The following is a 12,758-nucleotide window of genomic DNA, read 5'->3' on the forward strand; positions in this document are numbered from 1 at the left end:
AAATGCTGTTTGGAGGATGTCAAAGGAGAAATTTACTTCCCCGAAAGATTATTATCCACACAAAGTTTTAAAAAAATAGAACAACATAATCTGACTAATTGTGGTTTCATTTTTGTTTTCGATGAAGTACCGGTATCATGTTCTTATGATGGTTTATTCTTGAATTAACCCGTTAACAATTCACAGGTTGTAGTGTCATGCCATGTGCGGTTGCAGAGCTTTTGCCATGCTTTTTCTATCCTGCGCTAAATGCGTCACTTGGTGTAGAGACCTCCCTATCAATTCCTTCATCTGGTCAATTCACCTTGCCGGAGCTCTTCCTCGGGTCCTTGCTCCTTGCACTCTACGATCAGTGTGAAATCGTATAACTATCAACATACAACATAACTTCCTTACCGCAGTAGCGGCGATTGAGAATTAAAAGTGCGAGGGCAAAATATATATATATTCATTCAAACCCCAAAACCACAATCCCTGGTTTAGAAATACCAAAGACCTGCAAATGCTACATATCTCAGCTGAAGACGCCCTTAACAGAGATCGCTTCCGCAAGAAAATATTGACGAACGGGCAAACCGAGACGAGCAACCGAAGAGAAGACACGGTGCCCCTTGGACAGAGGAGCGTAAGCAGGCCCACTCACAAAGAATGAGGGAAATTTGGGCTCTAAAGAAGGCCAAGTTCAGTGTCAAATGCAACAAGACTTAACGTGGTCCTTGATGGCCCCAGGGAAATTATATATATATATATATAGAAAGCAAATAATAATAATAATGCTATTTGCTTTACGTCCCACAAACTACTCTTTTACGGTTTTCGGAGACGCCGAGGTGCCGGAATTTAGTCCCTCAGGAGTCTTTTACGTGCCAGTAAATCTACCGACACGAGGCTGATGTATTTGAGCACCTTCAAATACCTCCGGACTGAGCCAGGATCGAACCTGCCAAGTTCGGGTCAGAAGGCCAGCGCCTCAACCGTCTGAGCCACTCAGCCCGGCACAGAAAACACAGTACCCGGGTTTGCGGGATATGACGGACGGATGGGGTAGGGAGTATATACATCAACACTAAAAAAAAAAAAAAAAAAAAAAAAAAAAAAAAAAAAAAAAAAAAAAAAAAAAAAAAAAAAAAAAAAGCTACAAAATGGTAAGTTTTTTCATGCTCTCTGAGTGAATTTGGACAGAGAGGTAGAGGATGATGGTTTACCAACTTAAGTGCGGTAATAATAGTTTTATGAGATCTTGATTCAATACTATACAATACAACTTTCACAAAAGGAACAATATTACACATATATTACGATTAAATAGAAGTATTGCGTAATTATACAATGAAATTATTTTAGTATTTGACTACACACTAAGAACTGACACTAAAGAGACTACCATACTGACGAATGTGCGCGGCAAGCGGTGGCTCATACCTCAGTATCCTCCGTGGCTCAGGCGGCAGCGCGCCGGCCTCTCACCGCTGGGTTCCGTGGTTCAAATCCTGGTCACTCCATGTGAGACTTGTGCTGGGCAAAGCGGAGGCGGGACAGGTTTTCCTCCTGGTACTCCGGTTTTCCCTGTCATCTTTCATTCCAGCAACATTCTCCATAAACATTTCATCTCATCTGTCAGTCAACAATCATTGCCCCAGGGGAGTGTGACAGGCTTAGGTGGCCGGCACAATTCCTATCCTCGCCTATCATTCCATTCCTGACCCGGTCGAACAGGCTGGAACAACTGGAAACAGGCTGTGGATTTTCATTTCATATATACCCGGTACCCCTGCTACCCTTCCTCACAGCACATGCAGTCTCCGCTACTTGCTGTGACGCTATACAAATCGGTTAGTCGGGACGAACGACATATTGTGCGTATTTTTGATAATCATTTCGTTAATAATTAAAGAAAATAAAGAAAAAGAATTAGCTGATTAGACAACAGGGCTTGTAAACATTGCTTTCTTTAAAATAATTCCTATTTTCAGCCGGCTAAAATGGAATAAAAATGTAATGTTTTCTGCACAAAGTGTCCTTACGAGTGGCTGACTGATGTAAGTTATGCTGTGACAGCAATGTTTTATATGTTGTGCATTGTTTAATGTTGTTTCCAGCGGTTGATCATTTTGTTACTGATATTTGAGATCTAATATTTATTGGCAATGACTTCTTCTCACTTAAAGTTGAAATTATTAGCATTAGCTTATGAACGGTTCAAGTTTAGTGAACTTCATTAGTCCTGCGTGGTCCAGCTCCATGGCTAAATGGTGGTCTTTGGTTACATGGGTCCCGGGTTCGATTGCCGGCAAGGTCGGGAGTTTTAATCATCATTGGTTAATTTCACTGGCACGGGGGCTGGGTATATGGTGTCGTCTTCATTTAATCCTCATCATGATGGGCATGTCGCCTATGGGTGTCAAATCAAGACCTGCACCTGGCGAGCGGAACATTTCCTCGGACATTCCCGGCACTAAAAGCCATTCGCCATTGCATTTCAGTCCTGCATGTTTTATTAAACACTCAGCTTGTATTAAACATTAAAGAATTATATAGTGCCTTAGTACACTTGTTACCGAGCTCGATAGCTGCAGTCGCTTACTTGCGGCCAGTATCCAGTATTCGGGAGATTGTAGGTTCGAACCCCACTGTCGGCAGCCCTGAAGATGGTTTTCCGTGGTTTCCTATTTTCACACCAGGCAAATGCTGGGGCTGTACCTTAATTAAGGCCACGGCCGCTTCCTTCCCACTCCTAGCCCCTTCCCGTCCCATCGTCGCAATAAGACCTATCTGTGTCGGTGCGACGTAAAGCAATTAGCAAAAAAAGAAAAAAGTATACTTGTTAATGTTTCCGCCGCTTAAATGTCAGATTCAAAATCTCACTGGCCTACTCCCTGGCGTTAATCGTTAGGTCAGACTCCAACCAAAGGTCTTATACTATTCTAGAAGAAGGTATTTGCTCCGACTCTCGTAGAGATTTTAGTATAAGCGTGGTTACCCTGAGAATGGCAAGGTGACAATAGTGGAGGCCGGTGCAGGCAAGGTTCTTAAACACACTGCAGGCAGATCTCGCTGTCTGACTGCTCTGGCTAGCTCAAAGAGGATAGAATAGCTCTTGGCGGTCTTGCTTTCGCCTGGCGAGAAAGTTTTGGCGCGCATGCGCCCTTGCCTATAGACCCCGGGTCGATTGTGTGACAGGGCCTTCTTGTCACCTCATACTCTCTGGTTACAATACAATCCGTGCGATGATTTTCTAAAGTGTTTTTACATCATGAATTCTGTAGGTGCTCTTCTCAGGAGTCCGTTTTCTACGTTATCAGATGATGATAAACTGAAAGTGAAGCAGTTAGGTAGGCCTATGCCACAATTAAACATTACATACAAGCAACAGAGCGCTAAAGTTGATAGATTACGAAAATTTAATTCTGAAGTGTATACCAAAAACAAGTGGTTATGTGGCTGCGACGAGAAGAACGCTTTTTACTGTTTTCCGTGTGTACTTTTTCGAGGAGACCCTGCCTGGTCAAGGGACGGTGTTATTGATCTTGTGCATTTGAACGACAAAATGAAAAAGCACGAAAAATCATGTGGACATGTGAACAATGTAATGAGTTTGGTTATGTTGGGGAGAGTAAATTTAAAAACGCAATTAAGTTCGCATCATAAACAGTCTATGGCCAAACATAATGAACAAGTGGGTAAAAACAGATATGTATTGAACTTAATTATAAATTGTATTCGTTTTTGTGGTGCCTTCGAGTTGGCGTTAAGAGGACACAATGAATCTGAAGACTCGGAAAATAAAGGTCTATTTCGCGAGTTGATAAATTTTAGTTCCGAGTTGGACAAGGACTTAAAAGAGCATCTTAATAAATCCTCAGCATTTACAGGAACATCTAAGACAATACAGAACGATTTGCTCGAATGCATGCTACAAGTATATCATGACGAAGTTAAGAAAGAGATCAACAATGTAAATTATGTAGCAGTTATAGCAGATGACATAACAGAAGTTTCATGTCAGTTTCAATTAGTAATGTTAATACGTTACGTTATTGGCGGAAAACCTGTAGAAAGATTTTGGAAATTTTTGAATCCCGGAGCCTCTGACGCTCGTGCTATTTCGAACTGCATATTAACTGAACTTGAGCCACTAATCGCTAGTAATCCAAATAAACTTGTAGCACAAACTTATGATGGCGCATCTGTGATGAGCGAGGGCTTAAACGGTGTTCAAGACTTAATCAAAGAGAAATACCAGTATGCAAATTTCATACATTGCTATGCGCATGAAGTAAATCTGATAATGTCTAAAGCAGCTTCTGTCAACCGTCAAGCCAGAATATTTTTCTCAAATTTGACTGCAATTTGTGCTTTCTTTTCAAATTCATTGCAAAGAACAGATATTCTAGATGCAGTTGTTCAAAGACGGTTACCACAAGTTTCACGCACTAGGTGGAACTTTCAATCTTGTGCAGTAAACACTGTTTACAACTACCGAAGAGACCTAATCACAGTTATGGAAATAATTGAAAACCGAGAAGACATAACGTTAGAAACTATCATCACTCAAGCATCTTCATACAAACTATTGTTAAATGATGAAAATTTTGTATTTTGGCTAGAATTTTTTCACAAGATTATGCCCCATGTACAAATGATTTACAATCAGCTACAAAATAAATGTAGAGATCCAGTCAAAGTTCAAGAAAATATCCATACCTTTGAACTCGGTATGCAGTCGGTAAGAGAACAATTTGATTTTAAATTTGAGGAGATTGAATTTGGTTTTAAATTTGAGGAGGTTGAAGTTGATTTTAAAGTTGAGGAGGTTGATACTGAACTAGAAAATAAAAATGAAGAACCATTGCTGAAGAGACGGCGAAGTGAAGCTACCTGTAGGCCTACTGATAATGACAAAAATAGACAAGCTTTAGAAGTTTGTGATGCCATTTTTACACAGATCAAATCTAGGTTTCAGTTCACGGAGCATCTTCTAGCAGCGAGGTTGTTCGTGGTAAAAGAATTCGACAAGTACAAGAGAAAATTCCCCATCAGTTGCCTCAGTGAAATAGTTAAGAAATATCCATTCTTGGAAGAAAGTAAATTGAAAAGCGAACTTAAAGTGTGCTTTGCAAGACCCGAACTGAGGACAGTTTCTGGTGCGATATCTTTCTTGATGGTCTTTCTAGATGATGAATTATGTGATACCTTTCAAGAAACAGTAAAACTTCTAAAGTTGTTGATAACCATGCCAATGTTGACATCAGAAGCAGCGAGGTGTTTGTCCATGATGAAAAGAATTAAAACTTTCCTAAGGAATACTATGAGAGAAGAAAGATTGACGGCGTTGGGAATGTTATCTTGTGAAAAGGCCTTTGTTAATGAAATAGACAACTTTAACAAAAAAGTTATTGATGTGTTTGCTAGCAAGAATGAGCGACACATGGATTTCAATTATCGTGCATTTTAATCAGGCCGTTATAAATGTTTGCCTGGTAGGCTAAATTCAGACAGTAACTTTACTGTGAAATGCAGTAGGCCCATTTTTTTAAAAAAATTTAATACACAGGATAGACCTGTGTGTGTGCATATCAAACGAACATGATAATTGGGTAACGTAATATTGTAAACACTCGGTGCTGTAGTGCAGACTTATTTTGTATATGTAGCTCTTTCTCAACGTCTGACCGATTGGGCGATTACTGGAATGTAAAGGAGAGTATCACTTTATTGAGGGATATGGACTGTGTTGCAAAGTCAGTCACTAAGAAACCATCATTCAATCACCAATAATGTGAGTACAGTAAACTATAATTCACTTGGTAGAATGTAGTTTTATTATTATTATTATTATTATTATTATTATTATTATTATTATTATTATTATAGCTGTTGTTAATACCAGCTAAATTGTCACGAGCTGCCACTGCTCGTAACTACTTAAGACTCCTGCACTGATCTTTACACCAGTCTCCATAATGGGTTTAATTTTAGGCAAAAGTTGATGTTGATGCACTTCTTTTAAAACTCAAATATGACTTTAGTTGACATTATTTATCAGTATATAAGGGATGATCAAAAAGTTCTCGTTTGACAGCCATACAGTCCTGAATCGAGATGCCAATCGGGCAAAATCGCCGTGAGCATTGAGACCCTCATCCCACAGATGCACCAGGTTGAAGATCCCCTTGTGGTAAAACACTGTGTCCTGCTGTGTGAAAAAGTCTATAACTGGCTGCTGCACATCCTCGTCCGATAGGAAGCGTTGACCTTTTGAGGCCTTTTTGAATGAACTGAAGGTGTGATAATCGCATGGGGAGAGATCTGGACTATAGGTTACTTAAAATCAATCAGCAATGGGCCCCGGTAATCAAAGAACAGGGCGAGAATCACCTTTTCTGCCGACGGTTGGCTCTTGAACTTCTTGGGACGAGGGGACGATGGATGACACCACTGCACGAAACGTGGTGCACCATTCCTCACCAGTGGTTTTCGACAGATATTCTGCCCCATACACACTCTTCATTCTCCAATGGATGCCCACTGGTGTTTGTCCTTCGGCAGCCAAGAACAGAATAACAGCAGATTGGTCCTGTTTGGGCGCATTTGATAATAACGTCGCCGTAGATCACACGGCCGCATTTAACGCACAAACCTCGGCACGACACGACTGCCACACTAATTCCTTTGCCTACACATCTGTGCTTATATACCTGCATCGGAGTCGCGCTATGTTGCATGTTTGCTGCAGCAACGCCCTCAAATGGAAACTTTTTGATCATACCTTATAGCAATCCTTTCTGAACCATTTGTTGTAATATTGAAATACTTGGCTTTACAATTGGGAAAATTGTTGTTCATCTTCTTCAGCCTTGCAAATTGAACTGTAGACCATTTAGGAATTTCCATAGCCAATGTAAATAGACATGACAAATTTGCATCTTCCACATGAAAGAAATTTAAAAATGATGGTGATTGTTGCTGAAAGGGGCATAACATCTAGGTCATAAGTCCCAAGAAAACTAAAAATATATATCATGTCTGTTAACAGGGGCTGTCAAAGTATCAATCAGAATAATTGAAATCAAATTTTTTAGAGTGCAGCAGCATTTGGAAGTTAGTTTAGAAAACCATACTTGACACCATCTTGTGATTTGGTAATACTTGACCAGCTTGCATATTAAAATTTGAAGTTGTATATCCACATTTTTTTCAGATTGGTGCTGGAAGGAACAGCTAGGGAACAAGCCATTGTGCGGCTAGTAACGAGTCACGTAGCCCAGGCAGAGAAGGCTCGACGACACGGAAGAGAGCTCTCCTTTATCTTGCCTCGAAATGGAGTGAACAGTTTCCCACCTCTATTCCAGGCCATTGAACAGGAAATCAATACTCGAGCAATGAGGCTTGGAATTAGCAGCTATGGTGTGTCTATGACAACACTGGAAGAGGTACCTATCATATTGCCTTGTTGGAATGAATTTAGACTTGAATATTGAATCACTGCACACATTTCATACCTTATATAGACTGAATTCACTCAGCTAAACTAATTTCCTTTACAATATGAATAAATCATTCATTATATAAAATACTATGAATTCAATTATCATATCAGTTTACTTGTATTATCTTCTTAATTAGTTAAATTTCTTACTTATATTTCTTGCTTACTTGCTTAATTTATATTCCTAAATAACTAAATTTAAGCCGGACTGAGTGGCTAAGGCTATTGAGGCGCTGGCCTTCTGACCCCCAATTTGGCAGGTTTGATCCTGGCTCAGTCCGGTGGTATTTGAAGGGGCTCAAATACCATCAGCCTCGTGACAGTAGATTTACTAGCACATAAAAGAACTCCTTTAGACAAAACTTTGGCACCTAGGCATCTCCGAAAACCGTCAAAAAGTAGTTAGTGGGATGAAAAAGTGAACAAAAAATTAAGGGGAAAAAAATAACTGCATACTTTTCTCCACCTTGATTATCCAGGATTTCCCTGTCATAAATACCTGTTTCTGTTCGATCCCAGCTCAGTCCAGTGGTATTTTAAAGTACTCAAATGCGTCAACCCCATATCGGTAGATATACTGGTATGTAAAACAACTTCTTGTGGGACAAAATTCCGGCATCCGAGCGTCTCCTAAAACCATAAAAGTCAATAGTGGGACGTAAAATTAATATTATGGTCTGTTGTGAAAAGTACAGGTGAGAAAATAGTTATGGGGGCATCGAGGCTGTAATCTTTTACTATTATTGTCCATAATTGTGTCTGCCTCTGTGATGTAGTGGTTAGTGTGATTAAATGCCATGCCTGGAGGCCCAGGTTTGATTCCTGGCTCTGCCACGAAATTTGAAAAGTTGTAAGAGGTCTGGAACGGCATCCACTCAGCCTCAGGAGGTCAACTGAGTGGAGTGAGGTTTGATACCTCAGCCATCCTCGAAGTGGTTTTTCGTGGTTTCCCACTTCTCCTCCAGGCAAGTGATGTGATGGTAACTGACTTAAGGCCACGGCCGCTTCTTTGCCTATCCCTTCCAATCTTTCCATCCCCCCCCCACAAGGCTCCCGTTCAGCATAGCAGGTGAAGCCGCATGTGGGAGGTACTGGTCATCCTCCCTGGTTGTATCCCCGACCCAAAGTCTTATGCTCTAGGACACTGCCCTTGAGGTGGTATAGGTGGGATTCTCCAGTGAGTCCGGAGGAAAACCAACCATGGAAGTTAAAATGATAATGAATGAAAAATGACCATAGTTTACACGGATCATTTACTGAGAAGTATAAAATGCCGGAGAGGGAATCGTTTGGGTGGAAATGTATTAAGCAGTTTGGCCTATGCCAATTACTTGGTCTTCAAGACTATGCTGAAAGCCTGCAGTCTTGTGTCTTGGAACCTGAAAACAAGTGCAGGGAGAAGGATATGAAAATCAGCTCGTACAAAACTAAATGAAGTGAAGTCGGTAGGGAAGAAGCCTAAGGGGATTGAATGTCAAGTAAGAAATGTAAAACTGGAACAGGTAGATCATTTCAAGTATTTAAGATGTATATTCTCTCAGGATGGTAGTATAGTACGTGAGATTGAATCAAGGTGCAATCAACATTATTCTGTAAGAAAGAAGTCAGCTCCCACATGAAACTATCTTCACACCGGTCTGTTTTCAGAGCATCTTTGCTCAGGATATCATATTCATATGTTAGAAGTAACAGAGATTAAAGTAGCGAGAATGATCGCTGGTAGAAACAGATGGGAACAATGACAGGAGGGTTCTTGGAATGAGGAGATGAAGGCTAAGTTAGGAATGAACTGTATGGATGAAGCTGTTCACGTAAGCCATCTTCAGTGGTGGAGTCATGTGAGGCAAATGGAGTAGGATAGGCTACCTGGAAGAATAATGGAATCCGTTAATAATGTTATTTGCTTTACATCCCACTAACTACTTTTTTTTTACGGTTTTCGGAGACGCCGAGGTGCCGGAATTTAGTCACGCAGGAGTTCTTCTATGTGCCAGTAAATCTACTGACACGAGGCTGACATATTTGAGCACCTTCAAATACCACCAGACTGAGCCAGGATCGAACTTGCCAAGTTGGAGTCGGAAGGCCAGCGCCTCAACCGCCTGAGCCACTCAGCCCGACAATGGACTTGGTTATGGAGGATATAAAATGTAGAGGGGTACCAAGATGACGATGGTTAGTCGGTATCTAATGATTTAAAGATAAGAAGTATGAAACTAAACAAGACCAACAAATAGAGGATTGTGGAGGTGCTTAGTAAATTCACACAGACTTGCAGACTGCATGCTGAAAAGCATAACAGTTTATAATGAAGATTTATATCATGTATGTATTATCCCACCAGAGGTGTATAATGTCACTTAAAGTTTTGTACCAAATTCTAGAAATTTGCCACTTCAAGTCTGCCACCATGGGCAATTCGAAATGTGCCCCTGCGTGCAAGTATTGCTAATATGATATTTTAAAAATGAATGCAAATGTTGTGTGTTACTATTATTTTTATTTATCATATGGCAGAGTATATACGTAGTAATAGTTACCGTAACATGGGGTAATACCGATATAATGAGACATTATCGATCATTCAATTTTCCTTCCGAAAACTGAGCCTTCTTGGGAAACTGCGACAACAATTGATCCACTACGGCCCGGTTTCATCAACGTGGGTTAAATATTCTCTAACCCTGGGTTTGTTAACTTAGGGTTAATATTTTAACTCATTCTTACAAGTCAGGCGTTTCACCAAGCTATTTCGGCAGAGGGTTAACTAACACCGCGTTAAACCTCGCAGGAAACAGCTGCCCTAATAATCAAGGAGGCAGTGACTAAAAATCAGAGATCATGAACAACCTTCTTGCGTGGTTCTTTTGTTTATTTCTTGCGCTGTATTTCGTTTACTTCCTCCGGTCCGTGGTAGATATTATTCTTTCGTGATCTTGAACGAAAAATAGAAGAAGTGCAGAAGAGAAATAGTGGCACGAATTTTTCTGCTTTAGAAAAATCATTACTTACTGAATTAGCCACCGAGTACCAAAGTATTATAGAATGCAAGAATATTGACGGTATACAATTAAAAGAAAAGGAGGATACATGGGAAAGAATAACAGGGGAATTTAATAATATTGCCCACGTTACAGTGCGATCTACGAAACAACTAAAACAGTTCTATAAAAATTTTAGCTTCTCTGTGCCAAGAGTTGTTTTGAAAGTTGGCACACCTTCCCAGCAATAACACACACGAAAGTAATGCATTTCTGTATAACCACTACGTAATACACAGTATACTGTTCATAAGTGTTGTACTATTGAAGTGGTGGTGTGCAGTTGCATTCCTATATGCCACTGCAGTGCTGTTGTTATCAATGTGAAGAATGATGTCATTCTCAATTCAAACATTCCTGTTCCTTCTCCTTCCTGTGAGATAGTCTACTGATGCAGAGTCAAGTCCTGTGGGGGAAGTTAATCTCGGGTCTCCACAGCAATATTGTGTAATACCGCTGTTGCTACTATTACGGTCAATGTAGTTTCTTGTTTAGTTCGCAAGCCCAAGTTTGTTTCGATCAGCTGTGTATTCTAACCTCTCGCGAACTTCATCGACGAATGTACTGATTACATAAAATCAGCTTCATGGTCCGTATCGCACTTCAATAGATTCACAATTAAGTATTTATTTATTTTCCACCTAGTCGATACAATGATTGCTTAAGGCAATTTTTAACGGTTTTTGAAGTCTATCTCTTCAGAAATTGTTCCTCAGATAGATTTTCAAAGTCTTTCCTTCTTATTATAGGCCTATTTCTGTTAGGAACACCGTTTAACAAATATAAATAAAGCAACTCTGCATCAAATGCATCATTTACTGTGGCCCTGTTGCTTTTAACCTCGAATAAACAGTTTAACCCAGGTGAAAGGAGGGGTTAACTTAACTCCGGTCTTAATCTAGAGTTAAAAATAACCCTCCTTGATGAAACGGAATGAATCGTCAAACTCACGTGTAACTCAGGGTTAAGGTTTAACCCACGTTGATGAAACCGGCCCTACATGGCGTATAAACTAACGGAACATTATAGGCTAGCTGAATGAGCGCTAATAATATGTGCAACTCACTAGCTGAGGTTGTAAAGAAGAGAAAAATTTATGAACCCATTCACTGCCAAACCCGTATATATATGTTATTGAACGCCATGCCTCGTTCGCCAAACCCGTATACATACGTTTTGGTGCAGTGTGTACTTCACCAATCTCGCAAATGAATGCGATATAGTGTCATGCTTTGAGATTCCGTGGAAATACTCAAAGAAGTTCTGTACGGCAGATATACCACTCCATTTCACGTGTTTTGAAAGCAGTCTGGTGTTATTTCAGCTTCATTGGAGTGGAACATCTTTCCTGCTAACGTGTAGCCATCATGGTGTCTTGAAGTATACATTCATCTCTTGTTGACTAAGAAATTGAATGTTTCCTCATAAATAGTGATTCTGGAGAGCTATATTTCGATAATGAATATGGAGAATATCTAAGTGGCGATATTGAACTACAAGAAAGTGCGAGACAAAATATTAATGATGAATCTCGTGTGGAATTGTCACCCCTTCCTCAGATAAATTATTTTTTTCCTCAAATGTAAATGATTTTGATAATACCAGTTCTTGGATCAACAATTTTATAATATATTTCAGTAATAGTATCACTGAGCGGGGTAGCAACGTGTATTAACATGCTACGGCTATGGAGACAAGCTCTGCACTCGGCAGGCAAGTGGGTTCGAACCTCACCGTCAGCTGTCTGGAGGATGTGGGTTGGTTCTTTTTTTTTTTTTTTTTTTCACTCCCAAGCAAATGTCGGGACAGTTCCTATTCATAAACTCATAAACCACAGCTGATTCCTTCCACTTCCTTACCCATTATCATTCATTACATATTTATTATCTTCTCAACTGAGGTTTGCATCAGGAAGGGTATCCGGCCATAAATCTCACTTCATCCGCAATCCTGTATTGGGTTGCTGGGCTAACGGGACCATATGCATTCCATAAATAGTATCATTAAATATGTATCTGTAAAAGTGCTACTTCCTTAAAAAAACACGGCCCAGAGGGCTCACCTGGTCATTAAAACTCAGCAGTAAAAAGTTTAAATTATCATTGTCGTCAGAAACTACCATTTCAGAACGTCGCATACTGAACACCGACAGTAAGTTGATATTGTAATCCTATCCCCTGTTATTTGGTAACATAAAAAGCTGTTGCGTGAGTTTTTAGGTTATACTG

At 40.0% G+C, this 12,758-nt stretch overlaps 1 protein-coding gene across 1 annotated transcript in view; it reads left to right on the plus strand.

Annotated features, from left to right (window-relative positions):
- Window positions 1-12,758, plus strand: part of LOC136886033 (cholesterol transporter ABCA5) — a 256,631-nt gene that overhangs the window by 157,288 nt on the left and 86,585 nt on the right. Inside the window, exon 18 of the mRNA XM_067158745.2 lies at window positions 7,202-7,433. Within this exon, the coding sequence (XP_067014846.1) occupies window positions 7,202-7,433 (232 nt within the window). The remainder of the gene's footprint in view (window positions 1-7,201; window positions 7,434-12,758) is intronic.

This window comes from Anabrus simplex, chromosome X (genome assembly GCF_040414725.1).
Source record: "Anabrus simplex isolate iqAnaSimp1 chromosome X, ASM4041472v1, whole genome shotgun sequence".
NCBI lineage: Eukaryota > Metazoa > Arthropoda > Insecta > Orthoptera > Tettigoniidae > Anabrus > Anabrus simplex.